Below are 16,701 nucleotides of genomic sequence, written 5' to 3'. Positions count from 1 at the left end.
TTTTCCTCATCATTCTTTCTCTCCTTCTCTTCTCTTTCTACATGCTTCTCATACTCTTCAGCAGTGGTCTGTGTTATGTCTTCAAACACTTTTGATGCAATAGCATTCAGTTGTTGATAAGTGCTTGTGAGAACTAAACGAGGAGGAAAAAGGAAGAGAAGGAAGAGAAGGAAGAGAAGGAAGAGAAGGAAGAGAAGGAAGAGAAGGAGGAGAAAAGCGAAGTAAAAGCATTAAAAGAAGCTTTTCATATTTAAAAAACGATTCTTTGCTAAGTTATGTGAACGAGTAACATTTCTTGAATGAGAACAAGAAATTGTTAAAAGAGATCACAATTTCGAGAGATAAGGCGTTCAATGTGAATGAATAAAGTTCAAGAATTATTGTGGAGCTGAGAGCTGAATGGCATGTTGAAGAACATGAAAAAGTGAGATTGAAATGATGAGATTTCTTTGGTAGATGATAAAGGATTAAAGAGGTTATCTTTGAAGGCATCAAAGAGCAACCAATATTCAATGTCAGCTCTCTGCTTCAAATATTCTACAAACATGGCAGGATAAATGTTATTATTAACAAAACAATCATGCATATGAAGTGGAGTGACAGAACTTATTAGATAATGACAATGACAAAAGCACAGAAGAACATTGCCACTTCTAACTGCCAAAGCTTAATTACGAATCAGAAACAGTCAAAACGAAACAGAAAATTTTCGATCTGCTTAGATGAGAAATGCCTTGAAAATGGATGTGAAAAAATGATCGAGTCTATTGTCGTTTGCTTTGCATTTTGCTCAAGAACCTGGATGGAAACATGAATTACAAGTCTCCGTCAAGTACAAGTCAATAATGTGTTAAAAAATATCTTTGCTTCACTTATTAAAATTCCACAATTCGTGGGCACGAGTTTTTGATTGCAGAAACAGAAGATGGTCCGCTCAATACTTGTTTCGAGCTCCAATCTCATTGCTTGCATGGCTTTCTTAGTTTTATTTGTGATAAATATCCTTCCCTCGATATTGCCAGCCACTTTCCTTTCCAAAAAAATACCCCAAACTGCTCCCCCTACCTAACATTCCAAAATTCTACATAGTTTTGTGCAGATTTTGTTCTTCACAGAATTCCATCCATAAATCTTCATTCAACAAAACATCAGCTGAATTTGTTTTCACCTCCTGCACCAAATAAAAATCGTATATCTTCCGTAACTTCATTTGTTTCCCAATGGCTATATAATAATCAGCTCCGTTCTCATCGCATTGCTCCACAAAGCGGGGATTGGCCATTTCAACAATAACTCACATTCCTGCACTTTGGAGAGGATACGAATAGAAATATCTTCACAATTAATAGAACAATATAAAATTACATTCATTATGTCTTTTTGTGTAATTGATGAAATTGTTGCATTTTCCCTTGTTCATCCAATCTCCAATAATTATCAGAATGTATTTCATAATAGATGCATCTCCACCATTGTCTATTGCCTCCTCAGTAAATAATATTTCTAGTTCTACACGTAATGTTCACTCGCGGATTTCTCATTCTGTGAATAGATAATTTCGTTCTTTCAAATCGGATGATCATTAAATCCATTACAAAAAAGAGAAAGTGGCAAAGAGTTCATTATCTTTGGAATTAAAAATCGAAAATGCCAACATTAGATGGAACGGTTTGGGCACACATATTTTATTTGATTGTTTCATGTTTTTACCATCTATTTTCTTTTATCCAAACAAATGCAAATTCAATGTAAAAATTAAAATATTGTTGTTTTCTGAATGCAATGTGTTTGCGAAGATGCAGGTGACGGACAATACAAAAAAGTTCACAGGCTTGCATCCATTGATGTATATGAATTTTTATTTATTGTATTTATTTATTTATTTATTCATCAAAGAATTATTTTCTGAACTGGAGCATTGTATTGAAGATGAACAAAGAAAGAAAATTGGAGAAATGAATGACATAGTTGATGGAATGAATTATAAAGAATTCAAATCTGTGTTTGTGGCGGACCTGTTCAACGAAATAGATAAAATGATTGAAAAAGAGAAACTTTCAATGGAAAATGCGATTTTGTTGTTGAAGCACGTGGGATATTTGTGTATTCTGAGACATATATGTATTCTTGACTTTGAGTTTACTTTGTTGAACGAAAGATTTAAAAAGATGATAATTACCGAAGAAAAGAAGAAAGAAGAAAAGGATGAAAATCTTTTTGTTGATCTTATCGAATGCTATCTTTTGCTTTATTGTCATCTCGGAAATTTGATGAAAGAAACGAAAGAAATTTGTTTTCCTTGCCTTCTGAAAGCTGCGTTGAAGAAAGAAAAAAGCGAGGTTACTCAGAAAGACGTGGAAATAGCGTTATTGGCTTTGTGCTGCATGAGTGCATTTAATGTATGAGCGTTAATGCTACACTTTTGATGTCATTGTATTGTTTTCTATCATTTATATTTATAGCATGTTGGACAAGAACTGTATTTGAATAAGATAACAGAAATAATCAAATATCATCAGGAGCATCTTAATTTGACAAGACTTGCCTATCAGTCTGCTTGGCGTTTTTTTATTTTCCGACTTTGGAGTCAAAATAGTTTGGAAGGGATGATTGTGAACGATCTATGTTTTGCGAGAGAAGCTTCAAGAGAATTAGAAGAGCTGTCAAAATGTGTCAACTGGAAGAGAAAAGAAGAAAATGGAAGAATGGAAGTGAAAGAAGTGATTATAATCAGGAGATGGCTCATTGTTTTTCGTAATTACTTTGAATGGTGCACTTTGTGGAACGAGGAATTGGTAGGACTTATGAGCAGCATTGTTCAGTTATTTCGAGCAGCCAGGGACAATTACAGAGAAATTTGCATAGAATGTCTTTATATGTTTGTAACAGTGGCGGGAAACAGAGCAGTAGAAATTGATGGCATGCTGAAAGGAAGGGTCATTGATACTATTTTTGAGGAGATACAGAGACCGACGTTGATTGACGTAATGGCATTCCAAAGCTTGACATTTTTTGATCATATTTCAAGTCGATTGAAAAGAAAAAAGGATGATAAAATGGAAGAAGCGAAAAGAAAAGAGTTGAAAAGGAAAGTGTTTGAAAAGCTTGAAGAGGGAGTATACGAAGATATCACTGTATGCCTTTGTGGAGTAATTTCTTTTCTCAACAAAAAATATAATGACCAATCATCATTGAATATTTCTAATTTTTTTGTGATTACTTGAGATATTGCTTTGAATTTTATAGCACAAAAATTCTAGTTTTCTTTTTTTCATCATTTCATTAAATAGAAAACAAACAGTCATTTGAAAATCTTTTCAAAATGATGTTTTTTATCCCGTTTCATTTTGATGAAATGAAAGAAACAGAACAAAACAAAAAAATTTTCCATAGCTTTCAATTTATTTCCTTTATTCTTTAAACTGTTTCTTCAATTGAGTTGTACGCTCAGTAGTTTCATTAAAAAATCAATATTCACTTGCCCGTTCATCATTTTGGGTGTTTCTCCTCTGGTCTTTTGAGTAGTTTTTCGTTTTCCTTCATTTTTTTCTTGAGCGTCGCATTTCCATTTCAGTTCAAATTTTGTTTGAGCAGATTGTAAAAGGTTGTTCATCTCAGGCTGCTTATAAATCGATGTTGTAAAGATAATTTCTGAAAAGCGAAAATGAATATAAATGATAGCAAGGATAGGTATACACAAATGTTGTTGAAGAAATGTTTGAAGAAATGTCGAGACATTTAATAAAACCTCCTCTTATTTTAGGTTCTTCGATCGCACATTATTCAGCTGTGTGTATGCTTCTTGCAATGATATTTTGAAGATTTTCTTGAAAGATGATTTGATAATGATAAGTTTCAAATCAAGGAAGAAGGTTTGTTCCACATAGAGCTAATTGCAGGAAACTCGATATGACGGGAAGGTGCTCGGAAATAGACTAATATCAGCTTCAAATTTCTTTTCCTAGTTGATCAAAAATTAAATCATAAGCCGATACAAATAGTTGAAATTATTTTCCTCTTTTGTTAACTTAAAAAGCACTGTTGAGTTGCCTTAATCAATAATATTCATGAAATTTCTGAAGAATTTTGGTTGTAATTGGTCTGCGTGTCATTATTTGTTAAAAATTATAAAAATACAATATTTTTCAGAATAGGTAAAGTTCGACCTCCAGAAATTCACATAAAAATAAACAATCATTGTATTATAAAAATACGCATTTTCATTGTCCAACGGTAAAATTTTTGCATCACTCAAACACTCCAGATTAGAAGTATTTTCACGCAGTTATAACAAAAAGTTAAAGCTTTTTGTTGTTAATCATTTATGATACATGACCCAGATATTCCAGATTGACGTTCGAAGAGGAACAAAAATGTCTATTCTCAAACAAAATTGGCTAATAATGAATATTATGGAAAAGTCATAAATAAAAGAACTCAAACCGGTTAAACGCAATGTCATTGCATATATAATGCAGTTGACTACTCAAATAATCAACAAATTAGCAAAACATTATCATCTCTTAAGCGATGCTGTTGTTTTCACAAAATTATGTAATCTAGTATGTATCATGATCATATTTTAATCAAAAAAAAAAAAAAAAAAAAAAAAAAAAAAGAAAAAGAAAAAAGAAAAAAAAATAAAAAAAGAAAAAGAAAAAAGAAAAAGAAAAGAAAAGGACTTTACAAAAACATTTCATTTTTAACAAATATTACTTTTCACAAAAATATAGAAGATGACCTTGTATGACTTTTAGACTATTTATAATATGTTGAAGAGAATAATATCATTAAAATATGCGCCAATTTTTGACAATTTTAATTAAGAATGTGAAAAGAAATTAGCGAAGCGTTGTTTTGACCTGTTGGAATTATATCTATGAAATGATTTTTTTGAAATTTTGATCAGAACTTTCGTTTCATATTAAAATATATATGTTAAATAAGTTATGAAGAATACTGTTATCAGTCATATAATCAGGTTATTCCCTTGGCTTTTCGTGGAGATAAGAATTTTTGGATAAAATATAAGAAAATTATCAGTCAAAACAGAAAACACTTGTTTCTTTCCTCACCATAACCTGGTCTGATAACAATATAACATATCTATATGTTCTTGCCTTTCAAAAAATTTTTTTCCAAACCATAAATAATGAAAGATTAGTCAGATGCCTCTCAAGAAATTACACAGCAGTAATCCACTTTGCAACTTGTGAGTGATAGGGATAACTGGCTTGTGGCAGCCAAGCGTTCATAGCGACGTTGCTTTTTGATTCTTCGATGTCGGCTCTTCCTATCATTGCGAAGCAGAATTCGCCAAGTGTTGGATTGTTCACCCACTAACAGGGAACGTGAGCTGGGTTTAGACCGTCGCGAGACAGGTTAGTTTTACCCTACTGATTAAGTATAATATTGTCAAGATGGTAATTCTAGTAAGTACGAGAGGAACCCTAGAATCGTATAATTGGCATTTGCGGTTAGTTGAGAAACTAGTGCCGCGAAGCTACCATACGTTAGATTATGACTGAACGCCTCTAAGTCAGAATCTATTCCAGAATTTTTATAATTAAGACAATTGAAGGATTATATTGATAATCTCCTGGGCATGTTTCCTGCAAAGGAAAGAATTGATTTTTGATAAAAATAGAGATATGGAAATTAAGACCATGGCCATCGAGGATATTTGACAACCCTCCTATCTACGGTCGGCGACGATTGGATAAGGGAAGATCCTGTAATGGGATGTGTGTAAATGGGGTCGTATCTTCCAGGTGAGCTGTAGAATAACATATATGACTAGAATATATTGTGATGGGTCTTGTATCTCCTTTAAATGCCTTGTGGATCGAAGTTGGTATATAGACTGAGATTCTATATTATACTGCTTTGCAAGGGAGTAAATTTATAAGGAAATTGAGATATTTTATTTCCAAGTCGAGGATCTTGAAGGATTGGTTGTACCGCCTTTGAAAGATTTGGCCGGAACGGTTGGTCCAATAAAAACATTTGGTAGATGTATTTAAACGGATTTCATTAGTTTGGAATTAATCGTTTCATCTGCTGGACCATATGCCTGGCTATTGTAAAGATAAATGAGAATATTGGTAAAGGGGTCATGCCTGAGAAGGACGGATTAGACGAATCCTTGTTATCAGAGGGCTGTGCGTCTCAGAGTGTTTTGTTTGCACGATTTACTGAGGCTTAACTCTGAATATTGTCCAATTAAAAACCATTTTTTTTTGATTAAGTCATTGAAGAAAAAAAAGTCCGTCTATCAACCCTCCCCACAAGTAAATGTTTTAAAATTCATAGATATTCTCTTTTCAACTTGAAAACGTATGAATGATTGAATATAAAAACATTGAAATTGGACTTTGGTTGGAAAGCCTTAATAATACCATGGATGAAGTACTACCCCCCAAAATAACTGTTCTTTTTTTTTGGGAAAGGAAAAAATAAATGGGAATTTGAGGGAATCCAATGTGGGAAAAAGTCATAAAGGATGAAACTTTTTTTGAGTCAAAAATTTGAAGATTTCAAAATAAAGTTTCTATTCTTCCTTTAAAGGAGTTGAAAGAAACATTTTCAAAAAGATGATGATATTAATCTTATTGGTTAATATTCATCATTTCTTTGAAGTTATTAGAGTCAAAAAAAAAAGACCCAAGTGAAATGAAAAATTGGGTCAAAATTGACCTAAAGTTAAAAATGTTTCTGACTCCAATAAAAGAGTGGAAAGGGACTTCTTCAATGGTTTCAATGTGATGATACTTATCAAATAAATCCTCAATTTTGGTTAATATTCATTGAAAACTTTGAAGTATTTTTTGAACCCAAAAAAAGTCAATTTTTTGTCTTCAAAAAAAATAGTTTCTATTCCTCCATTTGGAGATGAAAGAAACTCCTTCGAAGAGTTCATTGAAATGATGTTAATTAAATGGATCTTCCTATTTGGTTAATATTCAATGAAAAACTTTGAAGGTTTTTTTGAGTCAAAATTTTAACCCAAGTCAATTGGATTTTTGACTCAAAAATTGATTATTTCAAAAAAAGTTTCTGACTTATAAAAAATGAAAAAAAGGGGAAAAAAATAAAGGAATAAGGAAGAAACAGCCTCAGGGGTGGGGGCCGCGCGACAAACGCGGCAAAAGGGCGGGGAGCGAAAGCGACCGAACTTTTGCCGTGTGGCGCGTCGGCCATTGGGTGGGACTCTTTCTCATCAGAAAAGGCCATTATTTTTTTCAAAAATAACATCACCAAATTGTTCCTCTTATGACATACAATTTTGAGGGTTTTCAAATTTTCATTGAAAATTTTTGCCCTTCCCCCCTGAAATCCTTAATTAAACAACTTTCTTTTTTTTATTAACTTTTAACTCTTTCTCTATAATTTTCGCGAGATGGATGAATATCTGCGCGCAGGAATGATGTGCGCAGATTTCATCCAGCGAGCGCTACCGGAGCAGTAGCGCGAGCGATGTTTCCCTGACCTCGCGGTTAGCGAGAAAATTTTTGAAAAATAGATAAAAAAAGGAGTTATTTTCAATGAAGAAAATCAATATTTTTGTTTTATTTTTTTTTAAAAAAAATAAAATTTTCACTTATAAAATTTCCTTTTAACTACTCTTCTTTTCTAATCTTTTGATATAATTTTTATAAAAATCTGATATGTATTCCTTAAGTAATGATTAATTTTTATTTTTTCAAACTTTGTAATTTTTTTATAAAATTTTTTGTTTTTTTATTTTTGATGAAAATTGGTAGAAAGATGTGTAATATGATAATGTATAATTAGATGTAATTATTGTTAGAATATTGTAAGTTGTGGTTGAATAATAATGAAAAAATAACATTCTGAAATATTAACAAAAATAAGACACTTTTTTGTTTGCTCAGAACCAACCATCAACATCAATGTTCTTATATATTATTATCATCTTTATTATATCTATTATATAATATATTTTTTCTATCCGACTTTCATCATTATTTGAGAAGTTATATTTTTTTTTAATTTTTTCATTTTTTAAAATATTTTTTTATCTCAACAAAAAAGTTTGATCTTTTATCATAAAAATTCATATATAATGTTAATATGATATAGTATATTATATAATTTTTTGATGTTAGTCTGTACAACAATATTGGAGATAAAAAAATATTTTCATTTTTTCATTCATTTTTCGAACAAAAATTATTTTTTTATTTTTTTTGTAACTTTCATTCCATCTCAATTTTATTATCAAATAAATAGTAATCATATAAAATCTCTCCACTATTTTTATTTTTAAAGTTGTGCATCATTTCATTTTTTTATAATTTTTTTCCATAATTTTTTATTCTAATTAATATTTTTCTTTTTATTCCATGGATAGATAAATTTGAAAATAATATTTTGTATAGGTTATGAGGGGTGGGGAATGTAATGGTGTATAGTGAGATTGGTAACAAACTGTTTTGGAGAAGTCGAATTTTTAACATAGAAAAATGGTTTTGATCTAGATCAAACATTTTTTCAAAAAAATATTTTTTTCATAAGAAGTAGGAATTAGTGATTGATGAAAAGTTACGTATATGTGTAATGTTATTAGAGGAATTGATTGAAATTAAAAACAGAAATTAATCGATTCAAATTGTGGAATGATATGTTAATAAAAATTTTTTCAGTCAAAATTTTGGAAAAAGAAATTTTAATATCTCGATAAATAAATTTTTCTAAGACGTGAAACTTTACAGAAGTGTTAGTTGGACCATTTGTGAATTTTTGAAGTCAAGGTCAAAAATTCGAAAAATGTGAAATTTTGATTTTTTCTGATTAAGTTGAATTTAGCTCAAGTTAGTCAGAAAAAATGAAAAATTGGTGAAAATCGGTTTTTATGAAAGTTGTGATCGAAACTTATGAAAACACAAAAAGTTCGGATAATTCGCGAATAGTCAGCTGAATTTTTTTCTCGGGCCAGATTGGTCTGGTTAGTGAGAAAATGTCATATGAAGATTTTGACTGAAAAAGTGGTGATCATAGATCAACGACCGAAAAATATGGGGTCTCAGATTCCTTTGATAATTGGCAGGTGGCAAGGACGTGGGCCCCTTATAAACATACTCGAATCTAAATTTTTTCCACCGAGCGGTTGTGGCAGGGCAGTGCGGACAAGTTGATGATTTTGACTGAAAAATCGAAAAATATTTTTTTTCTCGAAAATTTCAAAGTGGATATAAAATATGATTTTATGGATGAATATGCATTGTAATGTTGTATATTGGTGATTTTTGGTTGGATACACTTATCTGTTGTTTCTGAGTTATAATCGAATTTTTGAGTGAAAATGGTCATTTTTGAGGTATATCGAGTATAACTCCCGAAGTTATGGCCATATAAATTTGATATTAATATATGATATATGTGCATATAGTGCGGTAATAGCATGCATATGGGTGTTGGTGGCGGGGGTCTGGCAGGCTGTCCAGAAAAGAAATAAAATTTTTGACTTTAACTGGGGGTGGCTGGTTGGTGAAGTCACAGAGGGTGAACCAGGGGCAAGTGGCTGAATCGAAACACATATGACCGGCACAGTAACCCATGCCCGGATGTGGCCAAACGGCGTTTCGATAGGCCCAGTGGTTGCTGAGAAATTCCAGTGACTAGTTGTTTTGAGTTCGGTTCTGATTTTTCACATAGAAAATTGACTTGGGGGTATTGACTTGGGAGAGCTGTGGAGAGTGAAGGGAGGGCAAGTGACCGGAGTTAGAAGGATATGTTGGGGAGTGTTAGTGGGGGTAGGATGTGGTGTAATTGCTAAGATATCTGTCCAGTGGTTGCCAAGTAACCATGTCACCAATATAATTTTTCTATGAAAATTGAATTTTTTCTATGATAATTTTTCTATGTGATCTTGACTGCCCGACCTCGAAGTGCCATCTTTTTCGAAAAACTCACAGACTCAATTTGAGTTTGACTGAAAAAGGAGTTGAGTGGAGGATATCTCCTGAAGGGCTGATGGGCAGGGCTGGCAAAGGCCACAGGGCAAGGAGCGAGTGAGGCGGGCTATTCACTGGGCCTATGGCTGGGCAGGCCCTGTGGCTTGGCCTGGCTCTGTTCCACATATACTGTATTTGTCCTGTCAGAAAAAGTGACTGAGGGTGGTATGTTCCGGTGGTTATAGAAACTCAGGTGTTGGAGCCAGAGCTCCAGAAACAAAAGTGACAGTGTGCGCACAGACTGTGGCTGTACGCTGGGCAGGGTTGTGCTGGGCGCCTGCGTATCCTTCTGGCTGGGTGGGGCAGACACTCACTTTTTTCACTGGAGAAACATACTGGAAAATCATCTTCATTGGGGTGTATCTTTTTATCGGTCATAACTTACAGCTTGGCTGATGTGGGCAGAGTGGGCGTGTGGGCAGTGGCTACAAGGCTGGGTGGTGGGAGTGTGGCTGGGCTGGCTGGCTGGGCGGTGGTGTGAGAAAAAGTGAGTGAAAAATGACTGGGCCAGTCATTGAGGTACCCCCTCTCTTTCAACGAACATATCTCCTCAGGTGTTGGAGGGAGAGCTCCAGAAACAAAAGTGACGGTGTAGCGGGGGACCAGGGCTGTGCAGTGGGCGGGGTCTGGTTTGTGGGCTGTGGGCCGGGCTGGCTGGGTGGGCTGTGCACTGGGTTTTGTTCAGTCACTTTCATTGAAAAAACCTCAAATATGGTTAAAGACCCCGGGTGCCCAGACCAGGAAATCCATCTTTTTCGAAAAACTCATAGACTCAACTTTACTACACAGAGGTTTCCTCGATTTTTGTGACTTTTGATACTAGAAATACACTATGAAAATGGAATGCCTGAAAAACCTGCTTTGATACTAAAAAAAGGGGAAAATTACACTACGCAGAGGTTTTCGTTGTGTAGTGTAATAAGGATGAATTTGATACTAGAAATTTGAGCTCCTAGGAAAAGTGACCAAATTACACTACACTTCGAAAACCTCGGCGTAGTGTATTTTGAGGTTTTTGATACTAGAAAATTTTGTCAATGAAATTTCTCTATGAAAAATACACTGTGGACCCTCCATGTTCACAGACTCATAGCGCCTCAGGGGCAAGTCAGCGAAACTTCTCGTTGCCATAGAGGGTCTCGCTGCACACTCGCTCTACACGATGGTGGTAATCCCATCGGGCTCAGTTGGATTGCCCTGAAGTTACAAGGCAAATACTCATATCATTCCTATGAAAAACCCTTTCTCAATGATATTTTATGCTATGGACCCTGTATATTCCATGGGTCATAGGGAATTACCTTTAAGAGCTGGAAAGTTCTAGATGCCATAGGTTAGGTTAGGGTTAGGTCAGCCGTGGGAAAACCTGTGGTTTTCCCTCTTAGCGCAACTATACTACCATCCAAAACTTGATTTTGGTGTATCAAGTTGATATTTTCATTTTGGAAGCGAACCTGAAAATTTTCATTTTTTCGATTTTTTCACTAGGTTAGGGTTAGGGTTAGGTTAGGTTAGGGTTAGGGGTACTACTCTGCCCCCAAAAAAATCTTTCAGGTTAGAATATGTAGGAATTTTGTGAACCCACATGATGTCAAAAATTCATTAGGAGAAAATTCTTTATTGAACCAACAAATATCCATTTTGATATTTTCAAAGTATTTCATAGATGAGAATGAGAATATTTATGAGGTTATTGTGTATGTTTTGTGGTTGTTATGAATGACACCAACCATCGAATATTCAAACTAGGTTAGAATGTGTCGATTAATGTTTTGCAGATAACCATCGAATATTTCTGTCAAATTTTGAGATTTATTTCAAAAGTGTTTTATTTGACATGAAATGCTAATCGAATGCAACCAATGAAAATCAAACAGAACAAGATGAATGTGAGTTATTTATTGCGCAGAGTGAATTGGCGTTGTCATATGAACATTTGAAAATGATCATGTTTGTTCTTTGAACATGAAGAGAAAATGAATGACATCTAACCCAAAGAGATTGATGAATTTGATTGAGATTCAATAAACATGTTGTATTTGAGAATGTTGTTAACCCAACAATATTTTCATGACTGAATTGATATTTTCATTGTTGAATATCATGATTATGAATAACCAATGAAAATCTTCACTTTATGTAATTTAGAAATATGAATGATTTTTGTTATTTTATTTGATATTTCAATCCAAGAAAATGACCATTTTCTATGAAAAAAGAGAATTCAATTAATCTGGATTATTTATTTTAATCTGAAAATTTATGAAAAATATCAATGTGTTATTGAAAAACATTCAATAAACCTCAATAAAATCGAATAATATCAAGAGTGAAAAATATCAAAAATATTGGTCGTTCGATGAAAGATTAACATCAATTTCATCTGACCTTTGATATTTCAAAATAAAAAAAGTTAAAAAAATAAAAATTAAATAAAAAGGAAATTAATTGGGTATAACTTGGCAAAGCCAAATGAAAATACAATATTTCGGAAAACAATGACTATATAGAAAAAATCAAAAACCAATAAAAATTCAAATCAAAAGGTAATAAAAAAGTTTATTTTTCATCATCAAAATTGATTTCAATTTTTCTTTCTTTGGTATTTCTTTTTTTCATTTTTTCTTCCAACCCATCATTTTCATCGATTTCTTCAGTTTCATCATCATCAGTATCATCATCATCTTTCATGATCGTTTTTCTTCTTCTCATCTTTTTCTTCGTCATGCCTTCATTCTTCCAATTATCAATAACCCCCAAATTTCTAAGTCTGTCTCTGCAATCTCTTGGCATTCGATTAGGTAACTCCGCAGCCATCTCAACTAACCTTTTCTTTTCAGAATGCATTTCTCTCAATTTCTGATCTTCCTCTTCCGTCCATGGTATTCGTTTTCTGTGACCATGATCATCGACTTCCCTGTGCAAAGCATGTTCATATGGACAGGGTTTTTTTCTGTTGTGTTGTTTCATCTCTTTTGTCCCATCCACCTCATCCTCCACAAACCTAAGTAAATCTTCCACAATATCATCCAATTTCTCACCTTCATCATAGTACCTCTCGTTGAGATGACGAATACCAACATCCACTCGAACATTAGTCATGGTTGAACTTCGACTATGAATGTTTTTGTAGTTGGGATGTTGAGTGTAAATCTCCTTTGCCTCTCTTTCCATGTCATCATCACTCAACACATATCTTGACACAGCATCCTTCCAAGCTCTCTGTTTATACAATTTTCTCTTTTCTTCTGTTTTCTTTGCAGTCGTCGATGTCACTCTCTCAACATTGATTCTCTCTTTGAATGCTCTCCGAACCCATAAAACTGCAGTTCTCTCACTCACATTATGCTCAATGTCATTGTTGAACCTGATATTATGGAACGCTTCAGGATTGATGAGAGAAGTGTCAACAACCTCATTGGAGATTTTCGAGGTTATGATTCTATTGGTGACGATGGTCCCAGTGATGGCTGGTTTTGAATATCTGTTTTGAACCTTCGAATTTGGAATCCAGCCAGCAATAGCAGCAGTGAAGATGTATGTCGAATCCCTTGAATGTGCATCAACACCGGAGGCAAGAATGGCGGAGCACATGAATCCACTTCTGAATGAGTGAAATGAAAAGAGATCGTGTGGGTACCCAGCATCCTGAGCACGACGACGAAGACGTTGGGACATTGCATCTCTGTTTAAATCCCACAACCTTCGAAATTTCAAATCCTCATTCAAAACCCAAGATTCTATCTCTCTCAGATCCAAACTGAAAGTCTGAATCAGATGTTGATTCAACCAATATAACACATTCAAGTCATTCCTCTCATCCAATGTTCCTTCCAGCGAAATTGTGTGGTTCCAGTGTGGATTGCCCTTTGTCACTCTCAAATTGATTTTGAGGATGAGAGTATCACCCGACTCAGAAGGAATGAGTGCACCAATGTCTCCAACCAGCACATTCCACATTGTGACTGCTCTTGCTCCAGTGAAGATAGCCACCAACCATAGAGAAGCTTCCATGGCTTTGGAAGGTGAAAGGTCATTTGTTTTTGAGATGATCCGAGCAACATCACATAGCAGACAAGGTTCTTTTCCATTTCCACTATCCTTCACTGACTTGTCAATACGCCCCTCTTGAAGCACATTTGCAATTGACTGACTGACCTCGGCTGAGACAGGTACTCCCGTCCTCATTGACTCAATTCGCTTCAGAGAGCAAGCAAACACATTCTCAATAGAAGCACGAACATAACAACGAGATCGATATAAGAACCGAAGAAAAGACGCGGCATTCCTGGTATCCAATGGGTATGCTGGTATTCTTCTCATATTGCAGAAAGTTATATAAATGTCTTCAACGTATTCATGCTTTTTCAACGTACTTTCACTATAGATCGGACCAGCAACATCCAGCTCGTTCAGTTCCTCATCAGTCATTGTTCTCATCAAATTCAATGCTCTGCATCTTCTTGGGCTGCATTCACTCTGTTTCTCTTTCATTGATTGCTGTATTTCCCAGTCACTCATATCGGCTGTGACTGTTTGAGAAGAAGATGGAGATGTTGATGATGACATTGAAGATATGGATCTCAACAAGGGTGGGTGATTGTCCAACCCAAGGAAATCATTTTCTCTGCTCTGACTTTCCATTGAATTTCCATTCAGTTGAGTGAAAGTGGGTATGTTGAAGGCAAGCTCAACCGAAGAATCAGAAGAAGTGTAAGAATCTGATGAATCAGAAGATAGCGTTTGAATAGAGAACCTTTGATTATCTGAATCATCCTTCTCCTCATCTTCAATTTCAGACTCATCCACCAGAACAACCTCTCTCAATTTGACTTCCTTCTTCCTTTTCAATAACCCCGATATCCTTCCTTTCTTTCCTTTCTTTCCCTTCTTTTTGTTCTTTTCATTCATCCCGCCTCTCCCTTTCCTTTCTTTCTTCTTATCCTTATCCACTATTTCCATCTCCTTCCTCTCTTCCACTCCTTCAAAATTCTTTTCCTCCATTTCAGAAATTTTCTTCCACAGACTTTTCTTTGGAGGGCTGAACCAAAGATTTTCCACTTTTGTCGAAGATGAAGATGATGATGATGGCAATGATGGCGAAGATGAAGATTCACTTAAGACAGTCGAAGTCGAAGTTGAAGAAGCAGAAGCAGAAGCTGAAGGACGCCAAGAAGAAGAAACTGAAGCAGAAGGAGGGAGACCTGTTTCGGAAAATTCCGGCATAGTCTTGTTCTCCTCTGAAAAATCACCAGAAAATCAACCCAAAAAAATCAAAAATTCAGCAGAGTTTTCCCAAGGAGGGAACAAATTGACAGAAAAAAGAACCGAAAAAAATGAAAATTTGAGCATAGTCATCCCAAGGAGAGAATAAAAATGAGAAAATAACAACCAAAAAATATCAAAAATTCAGCATAGTCATTCCAAAGAGTTAAAAAATCAATAAAAAAACAGACAAAAAATGAGAAAAATCCGGCATAGTATTGTTTGAAAATAGAAAGAATATGATTAATTTGAATGAAAATAAAAAATAAAACATGACAAACCCTTTGGAAGAACCGATGAAAATTTTGGCATAGTCCTGTTAAAAGTTTTAGGACTATTCTTGTGTGGGACAAAAACAAATTCCGATTTCGAATTAAACATTCAAGAAGAGATGTTAGGTTAGGGTTAGGGTTAGGTTAGGGTTAGGGTTAGGGTTAGGTTAGGTTAGGGTTAGGTTAGGGTTAGGGTTAGGGTTAGGGTTAGGGTTAGGGTTAGGGTTAGGGTTAGGGTTAGGGTTAGGTTAGGTTAGGTTAGGGTTAGGGTTAGGGTTAGGGTTAGGGTTAGGGTTAGGGTTAGGGTTAGGGTTAGGGTTAGGTTAGGGTTAGGGTTAGGGTTAGGGTTAGGGTTAGGGTTAGGGTTAGGGTTAGGGTTAGGGTTAGGGTTAGGGTTAGGGTAGGGTTAGGGTTAGGGGTTAGGGTTAGGGTTAGGGTTAGGGTTAGGGTTAGGGTTAGGGTTAGGGTTAGGGTTAGGGTTAGGGTTAGGGTTAGGGTTAGGGTTAGGGTTAGGGTTAGGGTTAGGGTTAGGGTTAGGGTTAGGGTTAGGGTTAGGGTTAGGTTAGGGTTAGGGTTAGGGTTAGGGTTAGGGTTAGGTTAGGGTTAGGGTTAGGGTTAGGGTTAGGGTTAGGGTTAGGGTTAGGGTTAGGGTTAGGGTTAGGGTTAGGGTTAGGGTTAGGGTTAGGGTTAGGGTTAGGGTTAGGGTTAGGGTTAGGGTTAGGGTTAGGGTTAGGGTTAGGGTTAGGGTTAGGGTTAGGGTTAGGGTTAGGGTTAGGGTTAGGGTTAGGGTTAGGGTTAGGGTTAGGGTTAGGGTTAGGGTTAGGGTTAGGGTTAGGGTTAGGGTTAGGGTTAGGGTTAGGGTTAGGGTTAGGGTTAGGGTTAGGGTTAGGGTTAGGGTTAGGGTTAGGGTTAGGGTTAGGGTTAGGGTTAGGGTTAGGGTTAGGGTTAGGGTTAGGGTTAGGGTTAGGGTTAGGGTTAGGGTTAGGGTTAGGGTTAGGGTTAGGGTTAGGGTTAGGGTTAGGGTTAGGGTTAGGGTTAGGGTTAGGGTTAGGGTTAGGGTTAGGGTTAGGGTTAGGGTTAGGGTTAGGGTTAGGGTTAGGGTTAGGGTTAGGGTTAGGGTTAGGGTTAGGGTTAGGGTTAGGGTTAGGGTTAGGGTTAGGGTTAGGGTTAGGGTTAGGGTTAGGGTT

General features: G+C 35.3%; 4 protein-coding genes across 4 annotated transcripts in view; 3 read left to right on the top strand and 1 right to left on the bottom strand.

Moving 5' to 3' along the window:
* Positions 1 to 1,602: 1,602 nt before the first annotated feature.
* Positions 1,603 to 3,224, top strand: MONOS_17286 (uncharacterized protein; the record flags this gene model as incomplete). Its single annotated transcript, XM_067870191.1, has 4 exons — positions 1,603 to 1,668; positions 1,797 to 1,830; positions 1,897 to 2,399; positions 2,463 to 3,224. Exons 1-4 carry the CDS (start codon positions 1,648 to 1,650, stop codon positions 3,222 to 3,224), a joined length of 1,320 nt encoding a protein of 439 aa, XP_067731018.1. The 5' UTR covers positions 1,603 to 1,647.
* Positions 3,225 to 10,059: 6,835 nt separating this feature from the next.
* Positions 10,060 to 10,458, top strand: MONOS_17285 (uncharacterized protein; the record flags this gene model as incomplete). Its single annotated transcript, XM_067870190.1, has 3 exons — positions 10,060 to 10,108; positions 10,171 to 10,258; positions 10,365 to 10,458. The coding sequence occupies 3 exons, from the start codon at positions 10,060 to 10,062 to the stop codon at positions 10,456 to 10,458; spliced, it is 231 nt and encodes a 76-aa protein (XP_067731017.1).
* A 2,078-nt stretch (positions 10,459 to 12,536) lies between these two features.
* MONOS_16000 (uncharacterized protein) lies at positions 12,537 to 15,203 on the bottom strand (the record flags this gene model as incomplete). Its single annotated transcript, XM_067868908.1, has 1 exon — positions 12,537 to 15,203. The coding sequence occupies one exon, from the start codon at positions 15,201 to 15,203 to the stop codon at positions 12,537 to 12,539; it is 2,667 nt and encodes an 888-aa protein (XP_067731016.1).
* Positions 15,204 to 15,633: 430 nt separating this feature from the next.
* Positions 15,634 to 16,701, top strand: part of MONOS_17284 (uncharacterized protein) — a gene marked incomplete at both ends in the record, with an annotated part of 2,996 nt that continues 1,928 nt past the window's right edge. Inside the window, 3 exons of the mRNA XM_067870189.1 lie at positions 15,634 to 15,640; positions 15,925 to 16,058; positions 16,111 to 16,701. The exon at positions 16,111 to 16,701 is cut by the window's right edge and continues 27 nt beyond it. Coding sequence (XP_067731015.1) covers positions 15,634 to 15,640; positions 15,925 to 16,058; positions 16,111 to 16,701 — 732 coding nt within the window. The remainder of the gene's footprint in view (positions 15,641 to 15,924; positions 16,059 to 16,110) is intronic.

This window comes from Monocercomonoides exilis (genome assembly GCF_001643675.1).
Source record: "Monocercomonoides exilis strain PA203 chromosome Unknown scaffold12-1864167, whole genome shotgun sequence".
Taxonomy (NCBI): domain Eukaryota; phylum Preaxostyla; order Oxymonadida; family Polymastigidae; genus Monocercomonoides; species Monocercomonoides exilis.
The sequence above is the reverse complement of the archived record's forward strand: the minus strand, read 5'-3'. Positions and strand labels throughout refer to the sequence as shown.